Raw genomic sequence first — 16,923 nt, 5'->3', positions numbered from 1 at the left:
AAGACATACTCAAATGCAGCTTACGTTACTTTAACTTTTAACTTTTGCTTTTAGTAGAGAAGACAGTTGATAGATGGCCCGATGAAGGGTTGGAGATACAGATCATGTGAACTTGCAGCAATACCTCCCAAGGACACATTAGGGGTAATGCTGGTGCTGGCACACAGGCAACACTTAGACCTTTTCTACACGAGGTTGTTAATAGCTGTATCTACTTTAAGTTTTATGGCAGAATTGAGATCCGAGCTCTACACAAAGAACTTTTCCTTTCCTGCTTTCTATTATATAACCTCTAGGTGGAGCTGTGCTATAGTAGAAACAGCACTTTCAGAAATAATACCCCATTTTCACCCCCCAAATTGGAAAATGCTATGAAAAAACATAAGTGAAAGTGGACATCAACTGTAAACAATTGTGAGGGAAGGGAGGTAGTATCCTTGACAAAGGGAACTATGTTAGAGTAAAAGGCCAGACTATGGATGCTGCTTTAGATTCAGATCATGACACAAGAATTGCACCAGGATTCATGCTGACTTGCCATATGGGTCCTTCAACAGGGTTACAAGTCAGCATTTAGCTGATGCTCAACCAACCTATGCAAAGCTGCAGGTCAGCTGAACAACAACCTGCAGCTGACCTTTTATTCAATTCTGTGCGCGTTTACTCAAAAGAAATTTCCACTGAGTTCAATGGGGCTTATTCCCAAGCAAGTATTTATAGGACTGTAGATCTTTCACGGGAGCAAAGCACCACTCTCTTTGCACTTTGTCTGCTGGGAAATGTAAAGGAATCACAAGCAAGTCAGCAAAGGGTCTAAGTTCATGTTTTGCACTCAAAGGAGGAGAAAACACACACACACACACACACACACACACACTAAGGCAAAGATGGCCTTCAAGAACAGGAATGCTCCCTGGGCAGGCTGGGCAGTAACTCCTTCAGTCTCAAGAAAGAAAACTAGTTCTGATAAGATTTGTTAACACAGAAGCACAGGTTGACCACTTCAGTACCAATTCATCGGCACAAGCCATGGGTTAAATCCAGTATCACATGAGCAGACGTCTGTTTGTGCAATGGAACTTCCCTTTGCTCTCCTCCACCCTCCACCCCCACCTCTGCATATACTCAAGTGCTCTGGAGGGCCCCTAAACCCTCTGGAGCAGATTTGTGGGGGGGACCGCAGAGGGAGAGGGAAATCCATTACACCAGTGGTTTCCATTCTGCTGGCAGATGGCCAGCATTGAATATAACCTCATGCTTACAAGAACACACTAATTATATTGTGGGCTGCTTTCTGCAGGTGAATGTATCCCAAATACATGTTAATGAAGACAGAAGGAAGTGGTACCTGCTCTCTCCAGAGCCCTTCATGACCCTCTGCTTAGCACAGAAAGCACCGTTTCCAACACAGGCTGTCAGTGCAATATCATCTAATGCCTTCTGGGTGGGATTTAATGGATGGATCCTAGCAACTGCTGCATCACATTCATCAGTCTCAAGACCTCCAATAACCTATCTGCTAGAGCTCAAGCATTAATTTTCTGAACATTGTTTTCCTAATGGGGGGCTAACAAAGGTAAATGATCGAGACACATACAGTTTTAAACAACATCTCACATCACTTATGCCTTCTGTATGAAGCAAAAGTGGACCTTTTGTTCATGTGATTTCAAATAACATTTTACCTTTGGATTCAAACCTTAAAAATTATACCAGACCATTTAGCGAATGAGGGTTGGCTTTAACTTTACCTACCAGAGAAAATAAGGAGTGATAGCTATGCAAGGAATGATATTAACATACTGAAGTGAAGAAATAAACACAGGAACAAAAACAAAAGAAAAACAAATTAATAAAGACCCTCGCCTCTGAGTCTTCCATTTCCCCCAAATACACTTCTCCCAATAACTTAGCCATGACTATTCTTGCCAGCTTTCCCAAAACCATTTTGTACAACACACATGCAAAATGAGAGGTGATGTCATGTCTGAAAGCCAGTGAGGTCAAGCAAATCCACCAGGGGTTCACATAAGCGCTGTCATGGACACCAATTGCAACAACTCCATGGGACCACAGACCACAAGTTTCCCTGGAGAGGGAAGAATGGAAGGGGAGAGCTGTCAGTCAGTCTTGGTCACACCTAAGTCTTGGTTACTGGGATGTTCCCTTCCCCAGCCTGAATTGCTGTTGAATTTCCTATAGTGTTACTCACATTGGGAAAACAGGGGTAACAGGCGGGCCATTTCCAGTGGTGGTTCCATATATCGTGGAGTGCTTGTTAATGAATCCAAAAACACTGACATTTCAACTGAAATGGTTATTGGCTGAGGATCACAATCAAAATACTTAGGGCTTAAAGGTAATAAAACTTCATCCCCCACCCTAACCCCCTTCCATTCCCAGAGTCTCATGCAAAAGCATCAGAGAAGTCGTCGCTGGGCAACCATCATGTGACTTGGAGCAGCTCCCACTGTTGGCCCAGGATATCTGACTGGCAGATGTTGGTCACTAGTCTGCTGGACTGGCTCTCTAAGCACAGGCCACTGACAAAGTGCTGGATGAAGCTGCCTTTCATCTTCCATTTCTGCAAATCGGAGGAAAGAAGGGAGGAAAGAGAAAGAATGACATCAAGATATGAAACTGGTCTCCTTCTTTGCTGTTTCTTGCTTTTATTTTTAAAGCACAAAGTAAAGCTATTAACTGAGATATTGGGCCAGTTCACATGATTAAATAGGCCTCAGTGACTTGTTTTAATCTCCAGTGTGTGCCAGATGCCACTTGCTTAATTACCTGCCCAGGAGCAGCTTGTCATGTCATCCAAACCCAGGTGGCATGGCTTGTTTGAGGAGGAAACAACCCTCAAATAACCCATGGGTTTGGATGACACAAGCAGCTGTGCCTGGGAGGGTAATTAGGCAAATGGTGCCCAGCACATGCCGGCACACACCAGAGATGAAAACAAGCCACCATGGCTTATTTAAACCTTATTTAAGCCACAGTGGTTTGTTTTGATTGTGCAAATCTGGTCAGTGTCTGTGACATACTCTGCACACTCAAAAACAGCCAGATGAATGACAATGATGATTAAGCAAGATATTCCAGTTTCATGTTCCACAAGTGTCACCATCTTACATTTCTGGTAAATGCACTGAAATTTCAAAATTAATTAATTAATCCACTCATAGAGATAGTTCTAATTCAGTGAAATGTCTCGATGATAAAAGGAACTGAGGTCTCACAGCATCCCAAACTTTTAGGATGTTCAGATTCATTCTGTCGGTATGACACTTAAAGCATTGAGGTTGACTTGGTTAAGGGGGTGGAACAAGTTCAGGCATTTGGATAACTGGAATTCTGGTTGGAGGGATGACAAGCAAACCTCAAAATCTTTGAACCACTCACACTGGATTGCTTTTGTTTCCTGATAGAATCTCTTACCTTCAGTAAATTTACTTCAGCAAATTTCCATGTCATGACTTGGGGCTGCTTCTTACAAGGCTATTTTTCTGTTTAGATATCTGTATCTGACTACAAAGCATCTCAAAGAAGATGCAACCTCTGTATCAATTATCTCTTGGTAGAGCAGCTAAGGAGTAAGGTGTAATATGTGCACAAACCCTAATTAGGTTTCTTATTGCTAACGTCATTCTAATTTAGTAATATACAAACCAGTAAATTATATGGTTGAGTGTTTTGTTTTGCTTTTGGCCTTCTCTGCTACTATGGCTTATTTCACTTGCACAATCATCCTATTACGCTACTTGCTTTGTAAACGCCATTTTGTAGGCTGCGCCTGTTACTTTGGAATACTCTGGTGCAAAACATCGATCTGTGAAGGGCCCATGAGTGGGCAGATGGTCTTGCCCAACAGCAGGAGATTGACATAGACAGCCATGGATTCCTTCCAACTCTATCATTACATTTTTATTGGTATAAGGTCGTATTTCATGTGAAACGAGAGCACAACATGAGTCGTCCCCCCCCATCATTCCTGCCACAAACATGGCAGCTCTCTGTTTAACCATTCCTGTGTCCCTGGAAGCCAGCTAATTTGGCATAATAAATAGCAACAACGGTGCAGATTTGAGAGCTCACCAATGCTAATACTGTGGCACATTTACTAGGTTAGAGGAGATTGTTCGGTAGCTGCATGGTCTGAGCCCTCCCACCTACTGGGCTTTCCTCATTTCCGTCTTCAGCCGGGCAGATGGTCCTTTCATGACTGAGGGCCACAGTGCTCTCAGCAGCCTGACAGCTTTGGGATAGTAAATGGATATTTGTCTCATCTGCTTGACTGATGAGGGCAGAAAGGGGCAGCTCATCAGCCTGCATTGATGGGGCTGAAGTTCTTTTGCAGTCAGATATGGCACGTGCAGGTAGGAAAGGCTGATACCCAGTTTGCCTGCCTGGCCCCTTCAAATGAATGCTAGATAGGACATGCTAAACATTCATAATGAGTATCTCGTCTCAGGTTGACATGCTGAACAGTTTTCGATAGCCAAGACATATGGCATAGGTTATAGGGCCACCAGATGTTAAAATCTATAAACGCCAATGTAAGGGCTTCATTAGCAGCTATCATTAGTTCATTTTCTTGGAAGTATCGCCCAGCTGCACCTGATTTCCCTTTACAAGACCGTTATTTATCTTGATGCAATTACGCAGTCTTCAAGGCATACGACCTCCTGCCACATTAGGGAATCTTTCAATGATCTAATGGCGGCATCCTAAATACTAACATTTCATCTCCTTCCATGTCCTGTGCCTTCAGGTCTATTGGTCGACTGACCTTATCTCTCTTATGAAGATAACTACTCGTATGGGCAGGGTGTGCAGGGAGGCAGTGGAGGATCAGCGTGAGAGATAGAATCAAAACAAAACTCCACAAGTTCCAGACAGAGTCTACTGCAGCTTTCCCCAACCTGGTGCCCTCCAGCTGCGTTAGACTACAATTCCCAGTGGTTGGCTGGGAGATGCAGGTCCTGGTGCCCTGCGGATGTGTTAGTTGTCTAACACATCTGCAGGGCACCAGGAGGGGATCTGCACAAAAACAGAATGAGAAGTGTGTTGGGGTATTATCCAGATTTTCATAAAATCAGCTTTGCTCTGCCAGCAACACACAAGAAATGTGGAGTAGATAGCACCTAAAAACCCGCTTTCATGGCTCGCATAAAAGCACTTTTCATTCAGACTGGGCAGAGTATAACTGAACGTCATCTGTCCCACTGAAATTGAAGCCACCAGCATCCACTGCATATTACCTTAGCTAAGTGTGGATGAGATGTGGTGTGTACCCACTCCCCCAAAACCCAGTGACAATTGTCAGCAATGTCCATGTGTCAATCAGACCCATGCGCATCTGGCTTTTCATTCTTATAATTATTATTCTGTGCCACCTAACTATTCATTAAATAAGTCTTGTTTGCAATGGCCTATAAGCAATAAACATTTTGTTGTTGTTTTCATTGTCATTGTAAACAAGGCTTGATAGCTTTCATGAGAGGCAGTAATACAGACGATATAAAATATCCTTATTTTAAAGCAGGAGAGGCCACAATTATGCAATTTCTCACACAAAATTTAAAGAGAGAAGGAAGGCCTTAAATCAAACCTCTCCCTAACACATTCAGCATTGCAGTCCAGTTACTGTAGCGCATCCCAAGGGCAAAGGAAGACGAGAAAGAACAGAGTCTAGATACAAAGGCATGATCAGCAATGCAAATTAATACTACACCAAATAGAATTGAGATAGTGTAGATGCGGCCTAACATAGACATTCAGGCGAATTATGCCACAAAGGACTATTCCTGGAAGGAGCAGCCACAAAACCAGAAAGCAGTCATCATTTCTCCCAGTGAAATGAGCCGTCTTTGAAAATGGGCTGTGAAGAAAAGCTCTTTCATGTCTTCTGCAACCCTTTTCTATTGGGCATCTGATGAGGAAAATTGTAGGTGGGAGGGCCTTCCTTGTCACCTGATGTAAGAATGGTCTTAAGGCACATGACTTTGTTCTTCCAATACAATCTGGCTTCTGACTTGATTGGGTTCTGGTTACCTTGGTTGCCTAGTAGATGACCTATGCCAGGAGATGTAAACCTGCCAATCCGCCGCCCCCCCCCCCCGCCCCCCAGATGCCTCAGCAGCATTCAACAGCAACAATTAAGGACACAATCCTATGCATGTTTAGACAGAAAAAAGCCTAAAACTCTCAGCATTCCCAAGCCAGCTATGCTAAACATGCATAGGATTGTGCTTAAGTACCCTCCCCACCTCCCCCACCCCCCAGTCATCTTGCTGAAATGGTAGTTAAGGGCGTTGATTTTAGGGGAGGTCCCCAAAGTTGGTGCTCAAGGATTGTTGCTCCACACTGTGGCCAAGACTTTGACTGTCTCTGACAACATCTACCTGAAACTGTTGTGAGAGATCATCTAGTGATTTGGGCTTAGGCGTCACCAGTACAGTGAGGACACCCCGTGCTGGCTAACTCTTTTTCATCTGATCCGGGTGTGTGTGTGTGGACACCAGTGTCTGAACTTCATGGGTGTGAAAAACTGAATCTTAATTGAGCTAAGATAGAGGTTGTTGCCTGTTGTCTGGGTGATTAGTTGATTCACATAATTCAGCCTGTTTGCATTCCCTGAAGAATAGGTTCATAGCTTGTTAATTTATTTACTTGGACATTTATAATCCTGTCTTCAGTGATTAAATCAAACTCAACATGGCTGTCAAAGGGTTATGGTGGAATCTCCAGAACTGGACATTTCTAGGAACAACTTAAGTAGACCCAATCCCTCAGAATTGGCTGAAGCATCTCTTATTGTCATTTCTTGCTATACATGTAAGGGTGCCCATAATTGGTGATGAAAAATCTTATGTCTTTGGACAAGGATAACATTAAGACTGTTGCATTCAGTGGTGAGTTGGACTTGATTAACATTCAAACACATTCAAGCTCTAGGATTTTCTTTATAGGAATCCTGGCTGCCAGGGAGTCAGCTGTGATTTATTAAGCTCTCAGCATTGTACAGAGATTGCTGACAATGTTAATTAGCAAGGGATGTTTCCTTTCCTTTATTCCCCAGCAGAAACCTGGCTCTGTTGGGAGACTGTATATCATGTTATTTTTCTCTCTCCTGGATTAGAGGCCCACTGATCTGTAAACCTTTATAAGCGAAATTGATATCGGTCGCTCGTTCTTCAGCAATGGCGTACCACAGCAGGGCACCCAGCAAGCATTTTCTTGTGCTAATGAATGACACCAAACAAAATAACTTCTCCATTAATTGAACAACTTGAAAGCACAGCGGTTGTTTCAACAGACCCCTTTTCAAACCGTCAATTCAATGGAACAACAAGGTGAGAGAGACCTCCACAGAGAGCAGGAATTACATGTAGGGAACTGTATTTCCACAATTATGGCATCTTGTAATCAGTTAGCTTTAAATACTGAGCTTGATTTCATTAATTCCTTCCACATCCAGACCAGTGGTTGCATTTTCCAGGACACAGTCCAGAAAGCAAACACGTGGCTATATGTGGATCAGCCTTATTTGAAATCTTGCATTTGATGGGTTTGAGTGCACATAACTAGGGCTGTCACAAATAGAATCTTGAAATTCTCACTTGATTTGTGGGTAGAGAAACTGGGAGGTTGGTTTTTTTTAAAACTGAATTTCACCATTTTAGAACAGAATTGCAGCACAGTTTCTTTTTTTCTAATGCTTTTGTTGTTGTTTTGCAACAGCATCAACTGTGTTGGCAGCAAGGCCCCCATTTTACGTTCTCCACAATGACCCATACCTAGCACCACTGGGGCATTGTGGTGCGGTAGGAGGGGGAAGGTGATCACCAAAAAAAATAAAATTAAATGGTGAAGCAAATTTGGAGAAAATCCTGCAAAATGGTGTTTTATTTGTAGAGGGGTAAAAAAATATCTCAGAACTTTCTGAGAAAAATGTCTTCTGATTCCCCCCACCCCCTCAGCTGTAATTGTCATTCTTTAGGGTTCAGCACCTTTCTCAGCATCTTCAAAATTTGTGAGGAGTGATTGTGGATGCATCTTGCTTCTAATGAAGATATTTATAATACCAGTACTTCCCTGAAAACCTTGTAGTTGCAGCAAGTGTGAGGTGGACATTACTGTTACCAGCTCCAGAGAAGAAGTGGAACTAGTACTGTGGCAAAATCTGTCTTTCAATTTCCTGAAAGTTTTCTTCTCCCATGAAAGAGGTTTCTCCTCTTTTAAAAATAATTTATTTTGAATTTCTTTTGGAGGTATTTTTGTGCTTACTGAATCACTGTGAGTGTTTTTTCTTTCTATTACACATCTTCCCAATGCTCTGCAGCATCCCAGGCTGCCTGTGCTTCCTGATCTGAAAAAAGCTCTTTGGGACGAGTTACTTCACAATATCTTCCCCAAGGCTTTAACTGAAGTGTGGGAAGCCAAGGAGGCTACAGGCTGTTGGAGAGATGATTGTACAATGAAAGACAGGACACTGGGGCACATTCCTCTACTGCATCATAACTAAGGCAAACACAAGCACCTCAAAATCAACCCATGAGAAGTCCTCCAAAATGTTCATCTTCTTTGAATTTTTTTCCAAAAGCAATTTCTTTTCTATCGAATTGAATGAAAATGGTCGGGGGAAATGTGGGAGAAATTTTCAGCATGGCTATAAAAATAACCCAGCTTTGGGGCAGCATAGCATAGATGAGATCTTCCTTAGCAAGAAAAAGAAAATAGTACAAAAGAAAACAAACAGCCTCTATCTATAGCCTTACCAACCCTAGGCTATGACCTTGTTAAATCTTAGAAATCTTGTAAGATTGACTTTGCTTCATCTTACAAGTCCAAATCATATGTGAAAAGTTGCTGGCCAACTGCAATCACATGAGTAGAGCTCTGGGAATTATGGGTGATGCAGCCTAACATATCTGGAGGGCACTATTTTGGGAAAGGCTAAGTTTAGACAGATCGTAACGACAACAATGCAGCTATTTTCTTTTCTATGTTTAAAATCTGTCCGAACCACATGGAAAACTGCTCACACAAAAGGCTTACTTGTGGAATTGCAGTGCAAGCGGCCACCCACATGGTTCTTAGCACATATGGATTGAGCCTTGGGGACTGTATGAAATGGTGAAACACACAGGGACACATGTCAATTCAAACAACAATTGTACTTGATCAGACTGCCGGATAAACTTTTTATATATAGTTTCAATTTAGATACTGTTCAGAATTCTAAAATACATTGGTTCCCCCTCCCCACTGTTTTGAAAATGCCCCTCTTTTTGCTGCCAGGACAAAGTCTTTCTTAAAAAGCATAAGGCAAGCACTTGGACTGAATGTACACATCTGGATTTGGGGGCATTAATTCATATATTTTTATTTGTGTGTGTGGAGATATATATATATATATATATATATATATATATATATATATATATATATATTCTGTCTTTTCCTCTTCCTTTTCTGCAACATTTTTGTCATTTGGTATTGCCATGTCAATGAGGTAGGTGTGTTTTTCTTTGCTGTTTTTGATTGTTATATCCGGTTGAAGTTGAAACAAGCTAAGAGGTGCCAGCCTTTAGTCCATTTTGTTCCATGGCTAATGTTTGCAGGGTAATAGTATTTTATACTCTTTACGAATGCTTGTTTGCTTGTTTGTTGTATTAGATTTTTCTGTACTTGTCAACTGCTTCATTTGTTCAGTGGTAGTAGTATGCTGAATCTGTGTGTATGGGTATGAGAAAAGTAATGGGGAAAGAGTTAGGAAAGGTTAGACTATGGTCATTCAGTGAAGGATTTGCAGTCAGAAAAGATATTTGAGAGAAGGGGAGACTGTATCACACAGAGCATAGCAAAAGCTTCAAAGTACAGAAAAAGCTACAAAAGTAGGAATGAGTGAAGTTAATTTCAGATACATTGAATGTCTCACTTGTTCTCACTTGTTCCAGTGATTTTAACATTAAGATGTTATGTAGAACAGGTTGTCTTAATTGTGTGCTGTGAAATCAGACCTGTGATCAAGGCCATGTTTGGGTGGGCACAACCCCTTGGGGGCTGGGCATGTTGGTGAGCATGCCCCTTTGGGGGCTGGGCAAGTTGGTGAGCATGCCCCTTTGGAGGCTGGACATGGTGAGCACGCCCCCTTGGGAGCAGCCATGTTGTCCTCCTTTTTGGTTCCCAAAATATGGTTACCCTACCCTTAAGGTATGATCTATCATTGACATTGGGGCTTGGAACTAAGACAGAAAAAAACTGCTATCTGGAAAATCGCAGGTGCATTAACACAGGTGTTTTGGAATTAACTGTATAGGACCAGTAATATAAATATGTGTGTAGAGGTGTGGTGACTGTTCCTGTAGCTCATAAATGCATACCATTTCCCCCTCTCTGAAAGCAAGCAACATAACAAATTGCATTATAAGATTCTAGCACTTTCCACTGGTGGCAGCTCCCCAGTTATGAAATGCTTTCCTTAGGGAAGCTTGCCTGGTGCCATCATAGTTTACTTTTTGGTTCCAGGTTAAGCCTTGTCTGTTCTCCCAGGCCTTTAAAGATCTTTGTTATTTTAATCCCTTTGACATTTTGGTGGGTTTAGGTTCTGTATTTATCGGTTGCTTTTTCACTCTATCTTTTGGATTATATATTGTCATGTTGGTTTCTTTGAGATTTATTGACATATTTTATTGTATTTATTTGTTTTGCTTTGTTTAAAATGGTTGTACGCCTAAGGAACTAATTCTTTAGGTTTCTAATAAATACAAATATTAACAACAACAACTACTACTACTAATATCTGGGAGCAGAATTTCTCTCTATAGAGAGAACTCATAAGATCACTATATGCACCTTAATTACTTCTTTACAGAACTATTAATTAATTCCTGGTAAATATGACAGCAGGATAAAATATTGCAGAAAAACAGCAAAAATATTTTTAGTGGAAGAGAATCCTTTTCCATTTTAAAAAAAGAAGGAAGTAAATATATAGAGTTTGGGTTTTCAAACATCATAAGAATTTATGCCTTATAGCAAACAGAAACTAGCTCTTAGCCCTAACCAAATAGAACAGCCTCAAGAAAAATAGGCCTGTTTGAATGTTCAGTGAAATTACATACACCCCCTTGTTTTGAATGAAGGAGTGATGTAACCACCACACGGGCTTTTAAGATCTCCTTGCCCCAAAGCTTCTCTGGATGCTTCTAGACAACAACAAAGTGATTTAAGAACTACTACTACTTACATTTTACTGGCACTTCCCCTGTTCAATGCTAATTGCATATTATCTATTCCCCACACAAAGGACCCAGCTTCACCTTTTTACTCCTTTCCCCTGCCACTGCCATCACTGCTTCAAGTGGGTGCAGTTTAAAAAAATGAAAAGGGAATTTCTTTACACCAGTGCTGGGATTAAGAGGGCATATATAGGCTGTTTTGCATGGCTCTTCATTAGCCCCTCGGAAGCCCAGCTTAATAATAACATCCTGACACAATTTTTGGAGCCATGCCTGTCAATAACAGCCTGTTTTCAATGGCTAGTTTGTTAACTCCAGCATATCAATAACAGGCTGATTTAAATCACATGAGAACATACCAGCTGTGGAAGACTACATCTTTTTGGGACATTGTGCTGTGTTTAATCATTGGGGTGTGTGTGTGTGTAGTGGTTTGCAATTTTCCTATTCCATACTAGCCCTTTTCTCCATTATTCTTTAGAAATATTAAGAATCCAGATGAGTCCCTCTGAAATCACTGCATTCCTGTAGCTTCCCCATTGTGACTGTATTTTAAAGGTGATGGTTCAGAGTTCCCATCACAACAGCAGTGCAAGCTTTGTTTAGGGTTCCCATCACAATAGCAATGCAAACTTTCAGGAGGCAACTGACATAGTGCTGTTGTCTCACCAGGTTTGGAGCTGTGGTTTTGGAGATGGCTGGCGACAAATTGTAGTCGTGCATCTTTCCATTACCTGCCTAACTGTCCCTGTCCTCCTTCTAACCGACTTTCTCTAACTGCCACTAGTTCTGCCAAGCATTCCATTCTGGTCTCAGCTGTCCATCATTCCTTCCACTCCCTGGTCTGTTACAGCCACTGACAGAGAAGTGCAAGAGAAAGTAGAGTGAGAGTTCCGCTACTGCTGTAAGAATCATCTCTACACCCCTGGGAGGAAGACTCTGTGAAAGCACTTAAGGGGACATTGGTGACCTAGTTCCAAGGCAGGCTTGGATGTACGTGGCCACCAACAGAGAGGAAGTGTAGACCGAGGCAAGTACAACTCACTTGGGACCTTCACACAGTCCTAATTTCAATGGTGAGAGTGTTCCAGTATATGTGCTGTGTCAGTTTTTACAGACACTCCTGTGTTAGCATGATCTTTTGGGGGACATAACACTCATATTTTCTATAGGCAAAGTTTCAAACACTTTAGTCCTTGTTTAAAGAAATAGAGAGCTTTTCTACACAGGGCTGCTCAATGGCTGTATCTTCTTTTGGTTTCATCACAGAATTGAGATCCAAACACTACAGGAGGAGCATTTTCTTTCCTGCTTTCCCACTACATTATCTCTAGGTGGCACTGTAGCATAACAGAATGGCACAAATATACAAGTTAAAAAACCATTTTCTTTCAGTTTTGCTATTAAATACCGCACTTCCCCTGCTCTAAAAAAAGGGTATCTAGTGTTTTATTCTGTTTTTATATTGGTTTTCATATTGTACCGTATTTCTTTGATTCTAAGACACACTTTTCCCCCCATATAAACATCTCTAAAAACAGGGTGCATCTTAGAATTGATGGCGTCTTAGAATCGAAGAAATACGGTATGTGTTTTTATGTAAACCGTTTGGAGATCCTAGGATGTCAAGCTGTATAGAAGCAGCTTAAATAAACAAATAATGGCTATAAACGACTATAATAACCACTATACTTTAAATAGAAATACAATACGTCTTCCCAGAGTGGGGAAGTCTGTGACCAGATGACCTGGCTATAGTTAGTCTGCTGTATAGGGGTTAGCTGGTGATGATCAATGTCGAGGCTCCTGAGCCCTGCCTTCTTACAGTTCTTTATCCTTAAAGCAGACTTGGACTGGACAGCCCTTCACAGAGATGACTGTCTTCTGATAACCTTCATATATATAGGGCTGTCCTTTGTAAAGTAGGCCATATTCAGCTTACCTGTTGCCCTGCAGTTATTGTTGGACTACAACTCCCATCATCTCTGACTATTTACCATGCTGGCTGGGCTGTTAGGAACACAGGTCCAACATCATCTAGGGGGCCACAGGTTCCCCCTCCTTGATTTAGTTTGTTGCCAGTGTTGGAGTACAACTAGCCTCTTACAGAAAGGGTTTCCCCTTCCAGCTGTTATATGTGGACTGGATAGGCGAGCTTTTGTCACTGAATTGAAACCTGGGAAACCGTAGCACAAAGGCTACCATGTGGTTGGGCTAGGCATGCACTGATCTTCTCAGAGAGTTTTGGCTATTGGGTGGTATAGAAATGAATGAATGAATGAATGAAAGAAAGAATGAATCACCGAGAGAAGCCCTCAGATTCAGGTCTTTCTACACACTGCAAAGCTGTGTGTCTCAAGCCATTTTCCAGCTGCTTCCACAAGAGAGTTTTATGGATATTGTGTAGGAAAAAAGTTACACACAAAATGTCCTGTGCTTCCAGCACAATGTGCAGCTCAGCTCTTGGACACTGTTTTAATAGATTCTAACTGTAGCATAGAAAATAGATGCAAGGAATGAAAAGACAGATGCTGGGGTAGCCATTCCTATTGTTGTTGTTATTAATATTATTATTATTATTATTTATTTATATAGCACCATCAATGTACATGGTGCTGTACAGCGTAAAACAGTAAATAGCAAGACCCTGCTGCATAGGCTTACATTCTACTAAAATCATAGTAAAGCAATAGGGAGGGGAAGGGAATGCAAACAGGCACTGGGTAGGGTAAACAGGCACAGGGTAGGGTAAAACTAACAGTATAAAGTCCGAGCAACATCAAGTTTTAAAAGCTTTAGGAAAAAGAAAAGTTTTTAGCTGAGCTTTAAAAGTTGCGATTGAGCTTGTAGTTCGCAAATGTTCTGGAAGAGCGTTCCAGGCGTAAGGGGCAGCAGAAGAGAATGGACGAAGCTGAGCAAGGGAAGTAGAGGCCCTTGGGCAGGCGAGAAACATGGCATCAGAGGAGCGAAGAGCACGAGTGGGGCAATAGTGTGAGATGAGAGAGGAGAGGAGAGATAGGAAGGAGCTAGACCGTGAAAAGCTTTGAAGGTCAACAGGAGAAGTTTATATTGCAGGATTGATTCCCTTTAGCATTTATATTTGCATCTTTTCCATTCATGTTTTAGCCATTCAAGGCTTATAGACTGTCCTTGTTTTCTCTACATATCACTGGAGAGAGTGAGTTGCGTGATTATAATGTTCTTTCATTTGCGTTGCCAGGAGTCCTTGAGGGAGACTTTTTACAGCATCATAAAGCCCAGGTTCAGTGAACTGTGAGGCAGACCACAAGGCTGTTGTATGTTACCATCCAAGGCTATCAGGAGAAAGTTTAAACCTGTGGCCACATCTATTTATGCTTATATTTGTGTGCATATCACATATTTGTGTGCAAATATATACCCAGAGCAAATTTACAGAATGCTTCTTAGTAAAAGGTTTTGAATAGATTTCATGCCACACACCCCAGGTAGCTGGGATTACCACCGATTGTGTACCGTCTCCAGAGCCACTGAACCACCCTTTGAAAATCATTTTTAAAATGCTACGATGGCATTGCAGCAGCAGCATGAAATAGCAAGAGTACTATTAAAGTAGCACAGTACCTGCCTGCCGTCTTTCTGATTGCATGCCTCAATTGTGATCTGCGAGCCGGTGGAGAAAGAGGTGATGGAGAGACACTTGTCCTGCTGCCGGATTAAAGGGTCACTGAATATCCATTCCTTTCGGGGTTCGGAGAGAGAAGGAAAGAACAGAGTTCAGTGCAATGCGGGGAAACACAATACTTCCTTCAACCATCTGTGCTAAATCTGTATTGTTCTTGTTCTAAATAAAAGGGCTGACTCAAATGTTTTTGCCACCTATATTTCTGCAAAGAATTGCCTTGGGGCATGCACGATCCTGCGGCCACATGGAAAAAAGTGCTACGTGAGCTAGCACAGTCAGCTACACTTCTTCAGAGGCTTTTGAAATTTTGTATTGCTGTGATTCTGATTAGCATTGCAAAGGGGAATCATGGGCATCACGTTCACAGTAGGGATAGGTGAATTCCTCTAGCTCAGCCTTCCTCAACCTGGGGCACTCCAGATGTGTTGGACTACAACTCCCAGAATGCCCCAGCTGGGGCATTCTGGGAGTTGCAGTCCAACACATCTGGAGCGCTCCAGGTCGAGGAAGGCTGCTCTAGCTCAATTTAGCTCGGGTTCTCAGTTGTTCATGTTTACGTTAATTCCATATCATTTCCACAACAGACTGCAATATTTTTCCACACAAAAAATTGTATGGATTTTTAGGCACACTTTAAGAAAAATACGCATCTTTGTATGCATTTTTAAAATGTGCACTTTCCCCCCTTTTTCCTTTGAAGTACACATTTTTAAAGTGATTTCCGAATGGATAAAGCATGCTTATGCGTATTTTTCAAATATACACAAATTTGTGCTTTTTTAAAAAAAAATGCACACACTTTTTGAAGCATACTCATTCGCAATGCAAGGTTCTTTCCCCATGTGAGCTCATCTGGAAAACAGACAGGGAGAAAGAGCCTTTCAGGCAAAAGCCTAGGAGAAAGTGAGGGAACTCTGCATTTAAAAATAATCCCAAACAGTGAACAACAAAGCAATATCAAAATACAAAAGGTTAAAAAAATCTAAAACATAGCACTTATACCAAAGAACCATGGCTGAGCTTTCAATCAGGAAAGTTTATTTAAATAAGCAGATGCTGAAAACAGAGCAATGTTTGCACATAGTGAACATCCGTTGGCAAATAATTCCACAGAGATGGAGTTAATACACCAAAAGCTCTACTCCAAGTGGTTCCTCAAGTCCAGGAATGCCTCATCCAATGACCTAAGCGATTGGGCAGGTTGATAAGGGAAAAGGCCCATGTTGTATTCCCTGGTTCCAAGTTGTGAAGGGTTTTATACACCACCAACAACAACGAATTAAAACCTTGACACAAATTGGTATGAATTGGGATTAGGCTTTGAAGTGCAGGGCTTGGCATATCATGGTAGGCTGCCTGTCAATCCCCAGGTGTTCCATCACTATCTACCTGCCTTCAAGCTTATCCATTGCCCTGACTAGGGGGCTGTCTAAACACCCAGAAAGCCCAGGGGCAGGTGCATGGTGGCGTGGCATCAATTATACGATGGCACACCCACCCCAGGGCTTTCTACCAAAGCTTGGAGAAAAAAAGTTGGGGACTTACCTGACTTTTTTCTCCAGGGCAAGGCAAGGATGCGCTAGATGGTGTCAAGACAGCCACAAATTCTTGCTCTGGAGTTACAGAGGAGGTGTGGCTGGGTGGTGCCTGGTGGAAGGTGACCTACAATTGGTCACCCTCCACCAGGAAGAGGGCAGAGGTGGCTCCAGTCTCCGGATGGTCACCCAAAAAGTCCACACTCCTTCCTCAGTGTCGGGATTACCCAAAGCCACCCCTGGGGAAGGAAAGCATGGGGTTTTTGAGGGATGTGCACCAATCTGGCACCATGAAGACACCCCCTAGATCAGTACTGGAAATAATGGCTTAGCTACAGGTTCATGTGTGGAGAGATTAGACTCAGAAACAAAGGTTTAAAAACTACGTTGGCACATTCTTCAGGCTGCGTTAGGTAGGGGAAATACTTGCTAAAGGCTCAGGTTGAAAACAAGATACTGCATGGAAGAAGAAAAAACT

The 16,923-nt window shown here is 42.0% G+C and overlaps 1 protein-coding gene across 1 annotated transcript in view; it reads right to left on the bottom strand.

The window, feature by feature from the left end:
* Positions 1–525: 525 nt before the first annotated feature.
* GALNT16 (polypeptide N-acetylgalactosaminyltransferase 16) overlaps positions 526–16,923 on the bottom strand; it is a 164,684-nt gene continuing 148,286 nt past the window's right edge. Inside the window, exons 14-15 of the mRNA XM_063117587.1 lie at positions 14,850–14,966; positions 526–2,584 (exon numbers count right to left, since the gene is read on the bottom strand). Coding sequence (XP_062973657.1) covers positions 2,447–2,584; positions 14,850–14,966 — 255 coding nt within the window. The 3' untranslated portion in view covers positions 526–2,446. The remainder of the gene's footprint in view (positions 2,585–14,849; positions 14,967–16,923) is intronic.

The sequence above is a fragment of the Elgaria multicarinata genome, chromosome 2 (genome assembly GCF_023053635.1).
Source record: "Elgaria multicarinata webbii isolate HBS135686 ecotype San Diego chromosome 2, rElgMul1.1.pri, whole genome shotgun sequence".
NCBI classification, from domain to species: domain Eukaryota; kingdom Metazoa; phylum Chordata; class Lepidosauria; order Squamata; family Anguidae; genus Elgaria; species Elgaria multicarinata.
The sequence above is the reverse complement of the archived record's forward strand: the minus strand, read 5'-3'. Positions and strand labels throughout refer to the sequence as shown.